The sequence below is a fragment of the Haliaeetus leucocephalus genome, unplaced genomic scaffold (assembly GCF_000737465.1).
Source record: "Haliaeetus leucocephalus isolate CR32 unplaced genomic scaffold, Haliaeetus_leucocephalus-4.0 Scaffold517, whole genome shotgun sequence".
NCBI lineage: Eukaryota > Metazoa > Chordata > Aves > Accipitriformes > Accipitridae > Haliaeetus > Haliaeetus leucocephalus.
The window spans coordinates 2854309-2865288 of record NW_010972953.1 but is presented as its reverse complement, the minus strand read 5'-3'; the positions used below and the strand labels follow the sequence as shown (position 1 = coordinate 2865288).

Below are 10980 nucleotides of genomic sequence, written 5' to 3'. Positions count from 1 at the left end.
GGGGAGCGGGGGGCTCTCGCTGGGTCCTGCAGCGTCAACGCCCGGTGCCCGCAGGCCTGCGTCAGGGGTTACCTGCTGCGGAAGCGGTTTCGGAGCCTGCGGGAAGAGTACGAGGAGGTGGTGCGGGAGATCGAAGGAGACCTGAGCCGGCTGGAGTGGAGGGGACGGTTCCTGCCGCGGCCCCTGTTTGTCCCCGAGGTCCGAGCGGGGGATTCTGCAGCCCCCTCTGAGGGGGGGAGCAGCACGGTGGGTGGTGTGGCCTGGCAGAGCAGGCAGATGGTATTTTCCCAGCGTAGTCCGGGGAACCTGTAATTCTACCAAATTAAAAACGATCATTACCTAGCCCTGGCCTGTAAGACTCCCCCTGACTTGTCCCTCTGAGCCCCCAGCTGAGGATTTCTTCCCCTGGGTGAAGCTCAGCTTCAAGTCAAACGCCCGCCCTGCGCAGGTGGCTCCTGCGGGTCTTGTCTCCTGGTACCCACCTCACCTGGTCGTATTGAACGGCCGGACGGGCTCCTGCAAGGCTGAGCCTCGCTCTCTGACGTTTTTACCACTTCTGGAAAGAAAGCCCTTTAAAAAGTTTGCAAGGGTTCAAACCAGAGCATGTCAGTGTTGTGGCTGGAGTGTTGCTAATGGCAGATCTCTGGCTGGGACAGAGCCTCTGGCCCACAGCAGAGCCACCTTTCAGGTCTTTATATTTTCTTCTCCTTATATCTCAATCTCTCTCATGTTGCCCCTTTAGAAGCCAGCACAAGGGAAGCATTCAGGTCTGTTGGAGGCTGTACCGAGTGACAAGGCCAGTGCAGAAAAACCCCAGGAGGAGGTGGACGCCTCAGAACCAGAACATGACTGGGACTGCAGCAGTGTGAAACCTACAGCTCAGCTGGAAAGCCAGAAAGAACTGAGCTCCACGGGTGAAGGCGATGCAGCGAACCCCCCAAATCCCAGGGCTGATGCCGATAAATGTACTGAAAAGGAGTGCGCTGCCCCAGCAGAGAGCGAGGACTGGCAGAATGACAGCAACGTATCCTCTGTGTGGGACAGCGCTGTCCTGGAGGCCGAGTCCTTCGAAAGCTGCCTGGGTAAGAGACAGGAGCTGGTGCACAGCCTGTGCTCTCCTCTGCAGTCTTGAGTGACCTGGTGGTGAGTGCAGGGGGCACAGTAGGTCATTGGAGAACCAAAACCTTGAGAATATCCTGGGGAGGTTGGAAAAACTCAGTGCAGGAGAGACAGTAGGTGCAATCCAAATCTTTGTTCTAATAATAGGTCATTCTTCCATTTCTTTGCAGAAATTCCACTCGAGGACATAAAGGACCTTCCTCGAACTCGGTCTGGTCTCCAGTCCTACAGAAATCACTTGATCATGGAGTTGGTGTGGTTGCAACAAGCTATTGTCAGCCGTAAAAACGTAAGGGCCTGACCCTGCCTCTTCCAAAACAGTGGGTCAGACCAGTGCCTGTCTGCAGCCAGAGCGGTGCTGTCTGTGGTGGGACTGGGGTTGAATGGTGATGGTTCAGTTACCCAAGGGTTGGATTGGATGATGGCAGTGCCCTTTTTTTTTCCCTTCTCTGGGGAAAAAAAAAGGAATGATGAAGGAAAACAGGAGCTGTTTAGATCTGGTTACAAGCTTTGCTCCTGGCCTGCTACAGGGACGTTGCTACTTTGGTAACTATCCTGTCTCTGTACAAGGCAGCAGTACGTACCTAGGCACCAGTTAGCGTAGCGAGCTGCTCTTTGCATTGCTTGAAAGGTGAGACTCGTGCATTTTCTGGCCAAGTGCAATGATTTTGCTGGCTAATCTGCAAGGGTGAGTGCTTTCCTACTTGTAGGTCTCTGGGATTTAATTGTTGGTTTTCTTTCTCTTGCAGTACTTGATGCTGAAACAGAGGCTGGGGACTCCTGACCCGTAGGATGGCATTCCCAAGCACGAGGGGCACTTGTATTGGTGTGGAGAAGCAGTGGAGCTGCGGCACCGCAGTCATGATGTGACTTCACAGACAGCAGCAGCTTAGGGGAACTCCAGCTCTGTGGGTTGATGTTTTCCACTTCAGATGAATGTGGGAAGAAAGCCTTTTATTTCTTTTAAATGTGAATATTTGGTCAAAACAGGGATTAAACACCACTGTGAAGCCAGGGAGGTGGTTGTGTATCCTGGAGGGCGTCCCAGTGAGGGCTTCTTCCCCAAGAACCCTATTTTTGTTGGCTGAGCTGGACCGTCCTAGGGGAAAATCGAGGCTAGGAAGACTGTCACTTACAGAAGGTGCTTTCTGACCAGCTGATTGCATGTGGTGGAACTAAAATGCCTGAAGGCAGCAGGTGCTTTGAACCTGCAGGAACAAGCTCTTCTCCACTGAACTGTGTGTGACCCATACCGGTATGGCTCCACACATCACAGCTCTGCAATATCTGGGATCTCCAGGCGGTCCTGGTAGGCTTCAGGGAACACCTAGCTGAAGTGCTAAGTTAGGAGGAGAGTTTCCTAACTTTCCTGTGCAGTTGGTGGGGAGCGATGGCACATCACACCTGACCTTCGGGAGATGAGGCTTGGTTCCTGACTTGCACATCTCTGGCCATGGTGATATCTCTCTGTGTGGCAGAGTCACCTGGACTGGTGCTTGAGGGAGCAAGTAAGGACTTAACGGGGTTTGGCGCTTTGTCTATACATTGCTCTAGTTCAGGGGCATTCGAGGTCCCTCAGAAAGGGACTGGTGCTGTGGTTCCCTACTGGGACCCCGAGTCTTCTGTGCAAACAGTCTGTGTTCCTGCTGACTGAACGGTCACTCTTGCCATATGGCAGATGTATCTTTCTGTTCCTGATGATGCCGATTTGTTTGTGAATAAAAAGCTTTCCTGACGCTCGTCTCTTGAATCTGTCTATTCCTGTCTGGCTTGCCGCCTTCTCCTGGGCAGACCCAAGTGAGTCCACGGCCCGTTCCGACCCATGGCAGCCTGTTCAGTGCAAAGGGTGGTGTGTCCGCTGGGATGTGGATCTTTGTCCAATAAACACAGGACAGAAACCCGTTGCACTTCTCATGCAGGTAGCAAGCGATAGCAAGGGGGTGACAGCTTCTGGATAGTGCCGCTCTGGATGGGATGTGAGCTGCTGCCGTAAAGATACTGGCACTTATGTACCTTCAAACTGATTAATCTGAGCCTGGTGGCTGCAGCGGCTGGTGAAGGAGCTTGCAGTACTTGATGTTTGGGGATTGAAGAGCTGTGTGGTTCCCGGTTCTCAAATAGAAAAGTGCTCTGCAGGTTGTTTGATGTGGCCTCCAGTCGGGCCCACAACTTCCTCCTGCTGGGTGTGCGTCCATGGAGACAGCCAGTTGCGCCGGACTGCGCTGGGAAGGGACGGCAGAGCGTGAGAGCGGCTGGTCGGAAAGGTTTGGGCTCAGCAGGAGGCTGGCTGGAGCTCTCCTCTGCTCCCCACGTTCGTCTGTTTTGCCTCTCTGGTCAGCGGGACTTGCTTGACCTACGGGGGATGAGCTCCTGCGGCTTAGCTCTGGCACCTCCAGCCAAGAATGTGGTGGTGTATCGCAATGGTGACCCTTTCTTCCCCGGGAGGAAGTTTGTAGTGAACCAGCGGCGGTTTCTGACCTTTGAGGCATTTCTGAATGAGGTGACCAAGAGCATTCACGCGCCCTTAGCTGTGAGGAACATCTACACACCCAGGCACGGCCACCGCATCGCTGAGCTGGGGGACCTGCAGGACGGATGCCAGTACGTGGCTGCAGGCTTTGAAAAGTTCAAAAAGCTTGAGTGAGTAGATGGAACTTTGGTCTCTGGTTTTGGTAAACAGCTTTACATCACCTCTGTGGGGAACGTATTGGGGTGTGAATGGAAAAAAAGAGGTAAGAAGGGTAGAAACCCAACGAAAACCAGAGACGGATTAATTTCTTTTCTTACTGGAAACTACTGGACATATTCCAGATCACACGGAAAATGCAAATATTCCTGGTAAGGTCAATTGACTCTCAGAAGAACACACGTTGGGGGAGGCATGCGTTCTCTGGCAGGATGTTGTGACGGGTGCTGCTCTGCCTCCTGTGCACCTTGTTTTGTGGCGTGGGAGGTTCTGCTGCCCGCTTCCTTGGCAGAGCTGTCAGTCACACTGTCTCCACTGACAAATACTTTTGCTTTGGTTTGATGAAGGTTTTTTTGGTTTCTAATCCTGTACAAAGTAGAGCTGTTTTGGTTCATCCTGAAATACAGAGGGTTAAAGAGGTTTTTGTGGCATCGCTTGACTCTAGAGGTGATGTGTGTGGTGTGTGTGCCAGGGGCTCCCGGGTGTGTATTGTATTTTGTTGAGGAGGTGGTCTAGGCTACATCAATGCCAGTCAGCCCTTGGAGCCTTGATCAGTGAGCAACACAAAGGAATAAAATCTTTTGGGTGTCTTTAGCGTGGGGATCTGAAATGGTCTGTATTTGGCTGGGAATTTCTTACATGTAGCAGACTTTAATTTAGACTGAAGTTCTGGGAGACCATGAGGTGGGGCACCTGGAGAATTGTTTCAGAAGTGACCCAAATAAGTGACCCACACTTCTGGTGGCAATGCACCAAGGCAGAGCAGTTGGTGGTTTCCTCACTGCTCTTTAGTCAGCCATGACCCAGTTAGTATGCGGCAACGTTGTCTTTTTCTCACAGCTATTTAAATCACGGAAGGAAGGAGGTCCGTGGGACAAGGAACAGCGAGGGTCTGCAGGTGAGTCCCTGAGCTGAGTGGGGGCAGGCGGGAGTGCAGAATGAGCAGGGAGGTGAGAGAGACGTTAGGGCTGGCACTGATGAAACTAAAGTTGAGATTTAAGGCTGCGAGGTGCCCAGTGGAGATCAGGAAAGTGCCACAGGAATCAGTAGGACATGTGAGACAGCACAGGGGCTACTGCTGTGTACCTTCATCCCCCTTAATGGTGCAGGGGAAGGGTCCGTGCTCAGAGGTTGGCTGGCAATTCTGGAACGTGCTCAGCTATGTGAAGAGCCTTTCCAGCCTGGGTGTTGCTGACAACAAATCCCACCTAGCAGCAGCAAGCCTGAAGGCAGGGCAGGCGGTGTCCCAGAGCAGGCAGCTCCTGATGGAGAAAAGGGAACAGCCCTGGGAGGCTCTGTCAGGGCTGTCACTGTTCTTGTGCACTGAACTCGGTCTCTACAGTTCTGCACTGTAGCTCCCTGGAAGTCGAACGTCTTGGCGCGATGGCAGAAGCACGCCCGTTTGCCCTGCATGATACAGTAAGTGCCTTGGTGTTTTCTCCTTGGAGGGTCTCTGGGAATGTTTTTGGAGGCTGGAGGAGGGAATTTCTTTGAGATCCTGGGAGCGCTGCCCCACAGGGACAATTCCCAGCTTCTACCAGAACTATTTGTTGTAAATACTGTCCAGGCACCACTGGCTGGCTTTTTTCCCCACCTTCCACAGCTGCAGGAGTACTGGCTCATCGCATGCTCTGGGTTGTTTCTACTGCAGTGTTTTCCGGAATGGGGATTTGTTGAGCCCTCCTTTCCCACTGCCGCTCTCCAAGAGCACCTCACTGCAGTGGGATGCGCTCCTGGCCACATTGACAGAGAAAGTTGACCTGCGCAGTGGAGCTGTTAAAAAGTGGGTATCCAGATAAGGCACTGCCGGCTCCTCTTTCCTTATGTCCAGAACATAAGCAGCTCTGATTAGCACAGAAGACTGGGAGTTCAGACAGCCACTTAAAGTCTGCTTTTGCAAACTCATTTGCTTTTCTGGTTTTCCCATCTTCAAATCAGGGATAACCCCAATGTCTTGGGTGCTTTGTGAGGAGGGCTGATGTTGCTGGTGGTCTGGTGGAAAAGCAGTAAGCAAGCAGTAAAGCATGGCATAAAAAGGAGTTTATGTCTAGAGGGGCTTTTATCCAACAAATGCAGCCTACCTTCTCCTCATACACCTATTTACTGACACCCAAGGAAAAAGCTAAAATCAACTGCATCTCAGTGATCACTGGGTGTAATATTTCTGCATACTTCCTCGGAGTAATACTAAGAATGATTGCTCCTGTTTACCACTTTGCACTTGCTTGACTGCTTCCATGCTGAGGGGTTGTTCAGGGTCTGGTGACATCTCTAAACCCTTTGCTCTCTCTTCCTTGAGGCTCTGCAGGCTGGACGGAACTCAGGTGTCCAGTGGGGAGGGGCTGGTGAATGGCGATTACTATGTGGCAGTGGGAAATGAGGAGTACAAAAAACTGCCTTACTTTGAGCTGCTGGTGCCCCAGGATTCTGCACGCAGGATGTTGTGGTACGTAGACTGTGGCCAGGTGGTTTAAAGAATCGTGTCCGTGGTGGTCTTCAGCTAAAGCCATCCTTTTTGTAGCCCTCCTGTTCAGTGCTGTCTGCTTCAGGGCTTGAGTTTTGCTTCATGTGTTGGAAGTTTAGGAAGAAATAATGTGTTTTCAAAGCTTTGAAGGTTAGCCCCTGAAATCCAGAGTTCAGTGCCAGAGAAAGCAAGCAGTTTGGTTGTTTCTCAGTTAAGTGTTCATCAAGCACTGAGGAGCACCTGCCCATTAGGCCAGGCATTGAATTTCACAGGCCTATGGTGGGTGGTGTGATATAATGGGAAGGTGATCTGCTGTGGAGTGTGCTCTACCTGTGCTGAGAAAAAAAACACCTCCAGGGGCCCTCTCTCTTATGGGAAAAGGGGAGATGGTGTCCTCCTGCAGCTGACTTCTACCTGATACTGAGAATCTGCTTCTTTTTTGTTGCAGGAACCACCCAAAAAGCAGGCGCAAAAAATACCACAGAAGGGTAGGTGGCTCAGCTGGCACAGGACTGTTTGTGCTACTGTCACCATTACTTTTGTGCAGGCATCCCTCTATACGCAGTGGATGTGTACCACAATCTCCATTCCCAATTGCCATGGCTATGGCATTGTCGTGGTTTAACCCCAGCCAGCAACTAAGCACCACACAGGCGCTCACTCACTCCCCCCCCATCCAGTGGGATGGGGGAGAAAATCAGGAAAAGAAGTAAAACTCCTGGGTTGAGATAAGAACGGTTTAATAGAACAGAAAAGAAGAAACTAATAATGATAATGATAACACTAATAAAATGACAACAGTAGTAATAAAAGGATTGAAATGTACAAATGATGCGCAGGGCAATTGCTCACCACCCTCCGACCGACACCCAGCCAGTCCCCGAGCAGCGAATCCGTGCCCCCCACTTCCCAGTTCCTAAACTAGATGGGACGTCACATGGTATGGAATACACCGTTGGCCAGTTTGGGTCAGGTGCCCTGGCTGGGCATGAGAAGCTGAAAAATCCTTGACTATAGTCTAAACACTACTGAGCAACAACTGAAAACATCAGTGTTATCAACATTCTTCACATACTGAACTCAAAACATAGCACTGTACCAGCTACTAGGAAGACAGTTAACTCTATCCCAGCTGAAACCAGGACAGGCATCCTTGATTGGCACCATTCCCAAAGGAGAGGAGCTAGAGACAGTTATGTGGCCAGATCACGCTTGAATTAAATCTCACTGCCTGAAGAAAAACTCCTTAAGGTGGCCTCACTTACCTCTTCTCCTTTTTGGCTGATGGGCAGGGAGAATTCATCCTGGAGCTAGGATATCTTTCCTACTCACTGTGTGGGTAAAATGCCCAACAGAGACTACAGGTACAGCAGCTGGGCTGTCCTGGATTGTCCATTGAAATGTGCGTCTGTATTATCTGTGCTATTTGCTTTTAAAATTTCCTTTTCCTTTTTTTCTTTTGTTCTCAGTTTGGTGAACTCTGTGCCACCTCCCAGGACAGAGCTGGCGACTCTGCTCTTGCTGAACCACCTCAACAGGTAGGAGTGACTGCAAAAAGTGTTTTATGTGTTCCCCATACCTGTTTCATGTGTAGTATCAACTTAAAACCCAGTCAGAGAATGCAGCGTTACAGCTTTGTACCAGTCAGGATCAAGGGTCACAGAGGAAAGTTGCAGTGTTTAAGGGATTGCCCTGCAAAACTTCTCGTGTTTTATAAACTGTTTTATCAAGAAGGCCTATCAGAAGTGTGTGGTGAATACTTTCAGCTGGACAGTCGCAGGATGCAGACCACAGGAGCTGCAGAGAAAGGCAAGATCCCAGCCGCTTTTCCACAGCTGCCAAGGCAAGCCAGGAAATCTTGCCTCGGAGAGGAAGAGTCCATTTTCCATGCTAAACCTGTCCGTGCAGGACGAAACAGAAGGAGCAACAGGAATATGCAGCACTGGCCTGATCAAGGTAAAGGACACTGCTGTAAGCATAGAGGAAGACTGGCTTTACTTTGATGCTAAAGGACAAAATACCTGCAGATACACCAAAAAGCAAGCAGTGATGCATCCAATAACTTCTGTATTTCTGCTTCTTTCCTCTCCTCATCTGGGCATATACGAGGACATTTCTGTAGCCTCATCAAGACCAGGGCACAGCTATCTGCAATACCCATTGAACAGCTTTTTTCTTTTCTTCTCTTTGCAGAAGAAAGCATCTATAAAACCAGAGATCCTGGGAAGGAGATGCGAGGTGCCCGGGAAGTAAAAGAGGATGAACACACAAGGGTGGACATACCCATTGATCAGGTCTGAGAAACGATTTTCTGCCCTGGTAGGAGTCTCGCTGCTGCAGGGAAGTACTTATGGTCCCACTAGAATCTATTGGTGCTGCAGGTTTTGCACAGCAGGGAGGCCAACTCCAAGAGCCAGCCCTTCAGAGACAGTCTGTGAGAATACATCAATCAATAGTTTATAGCAATTGCTTGGGGAAGTTCTTCAGTTTTCTCACTTGTTTTAAGTCCTGTTCGTTAGGTTTATGAAACGCTGCGCTTCTCTCTACAATGTGTAAAGATGAAAGTAACCACCAGGGGGAACTTCAGAAACCGGAGGACAGTGTGTAACGGCAGGGCTTTGCATGTTAGAAAGCCGAGAGATAGTCATCTGGGTAATGAACATTTCCCTTCTGGAATGTGGGAGTTACAGCTTCCCACTGCAGTAAGGATATCAAAGGCTTTCCTGGATTTTTTTGTGTGTACTACTTCTATCCTTATTCCTGTTCCAGAGAGTTGCAGAAGAACTTATACCAAAAGCCAAAATAATACACCACAGTAAGGTATATATTCCACTTAATCATTCTATGAAGTGTGTAAAATCCTTCCTGGCTGTGTTCAGAGTTCTTACACTAAAATTCGGTACCCCTAAATACAACTTGTTAAGCAGAACTTGCCTGTAGCCAGGTGAGTAAACATGGCAGGGAATAAACATGTAATTCCTAAAATGACTGAACACATTTATTAGATAGTAACAAGTTTAAGCCTTTTTTTAAAAAGGGAAAAAAAAGCAGTTCTTTTAAAACACAATTCTGTGTGAAAAATGTCTACAAGATGCTTATTGTTTGTGGCATATTAATGTTTTAAACTTTTCGTAAGGACATTTAGAATTGATGTAATGGGATGACATGCATTATATTGTAGGTGATTCACAGTTCTGCCTAGGTAGTCTCTTTGGATTAATTAGAACTTCAAAGGAAAACAACTCCTTTGAACTTAAATTAGAGAAAGCCCTAGTGAAGAATTAGCTAATGGCTTCTGACTTCTTGGCTCAATGGGGAGCCTGGTGTGCCGTGTTTGCTTTAGAGGCTGGGCCAGCATTTCTCAGTGGGGTGGGCACTCTGATGCCACTCCTTTCCGTTGGCCTTCCCCCCTCCAGATCACTCCGCTCTACAGTTGTTATTATTTGAGTGTCACAGCTCTCCTCTGCAGTGGGAGACAATCATGAGGCATTAAATAAACTACCTTTGAATTTAATGTAGAGACCCAAGTTTGCATACCAAAGCCATGGTAAAACTGGAAATGGAATCCATGAATTTCGTCCCAGAACCTTTCTGTAATAGTGAAGTGCTACATTAATAACTGTATTTCCTTCTCACAGCAAAAAGGCACGGACTACAGACAAATCACAAAAGACTGTGGCGAGGAAAAGGGATGCCAGTGACTCTGAGGATGAAAAGCACCAAACGATGTTGCCCTTGGCAGGAAAGAGCTCTGAAGAGTTCACAAAGGGAGTGTGATGGGAGAAGAGGGACAGTTCGGTACATGGCTATCTGCACAGCTGCAGAAAACAAAAGCATGTGAATCCTAGATTTCTCTAACACTAGACTGGCCAAGCTTTTTGATGAATTAACAAACTCTTCTAAAATCAAGCATCCTCACCGTCTAGGCTTGAGAAGCAGAGTACCAGTGAGTAATGAATGAGATACACAATGTTGTTAAATAATGAAGATTTTCCCTCTTTCCTCATCTCTATCGTGTGATGATGTGGCAGAGGCGATGGCTGCTTTTCTGAACTCTAATTAAGCTGGTTTGTATCTGAACTTGGGAAGGAGGAATTGCCAAATAGGATACACGCCTTTATAACAAAATGTCTGCCAGGAAGTTTGTTCTATGTCAGATGCTTCTTATAAAGAGATTTCATCGCATCATTGTCCCTCTGGTTTGGAATGCTTGGATAATGTTTGCAGCAATCAAACCTGTTCCCAAAATTATGTACATTTTGTTTCTGTTAACTTCTTTTAGGAGCATCTGCCTGATTTAGGAAAAGTCATAGTAATAAACAGCTCTTTTATTAACACTCTTTGTACAAGGCTTTCTGTATTCCCCTCCCTAGTGTTTCTGATTAATTACAAGGGTAACAAAGATTTTTTTCCTTCTGTGATCCATCTGGTATTTTGGACTGATAATTTCACTAAAAAGAAAAACACCCTTCCCTCCCTAGGGACAAACTGCACTGTTGTTATTTTACAGATGAGAGGAACTCTACAAGATGCCAGTGGAGGAAAGCCAGGTGGTAACCTCAGTGTAAGGGGCTGTGCAGCGTGACCTGGTACGTTGCAGCTGAGCGCAGTGGAGGAAGCCACTTCCATGTGCTTGGCCACAAAAAGGGAGAGTTCCTAAACAGATTCCTTCTACAGAAAAACCACTCGGTCCCAGAAGCTCCCTTTGAAC

The 10980-nt window shown here is 48.6% G+C and overlaps 2 protein-coding genes across 2 annotated transcripts in view; both read left to right on the top strand.

Annotated features, from left to right (window-relative positions):
- IQCC (IQ motif containing C) overlaps window positions 1-2372 on the top strand; it is a 2424-nt gene extending 52 nt beyond the window's left edge. The window contains exons 2-5 of the mRNA XM_010576327.1: window positions 33-198; window positions 743-1082; window positions 1290-1408; window positions 1869-2372. Coding sequence (XP_010574629.1) covers window positions 33-198; window positions 743-1082; window positions 1290-1408; window positions 1869-1910 — 667 coding nt within the window. The 3' untranslated portion in view covers window positions 1911-2372. The remainder of the gene's footprint in view (window positions 1-32; window positions 199-742; window positions 1083-1289; window positions 1409-1868) is intronic.
- An 825-nt stretch (window positions 2373-3197) lies between these two features.
- DCDC2B (doublecortin domain containing 2B) lies at window positions 3198-10151 on the top strand. Its single transcript, XM_010576326.1, has 10 exons — window positions 3198-3759; window positions 4646-4703; window positions 5148-5224; window positions 5457-5588; window positions 6105-6251; window positions 6718-6757; window positions 7739-7807; window positions 8036-8225; window positions 8463-8563; window positions 9915-10151. Exons 1-10 carry the CDS (start codon window positions 3482-3484, stop codon window positions 10044-10046), a joined length of 1224 nt encoding a protein of 407 aa, XP_010574628.1. The 5' UTR covers window positions 3198-3481; the 3' UTR covers window positions 10047-10151.
- Window positions 10152-10980: the final 829 nt, after the last annotated feature.

Coding starts and splice junctions, on each gene's coding strand:
- DCDC2B (XM_010576326.1), top strand. CDS start 3,482: ATGAGCTCCTGCGGCTTAGCTCTGGCACCTCCAGCCAAGAATGTGGTG. Junction 6,758..7,738: donor GCAAAAAATACCACAGAAGG/GTAGGTGGCTCA, acceptor TTTTGTTCTCAG/TTTGGTGAACTCTGTGCCAC. Junction 8,564..9,914: donor TGGACATACCCATTGATCAG/GTCTGAGAAACG, acceptor CACAGCAAAAAG/GCACGGACTACAGACAAATC.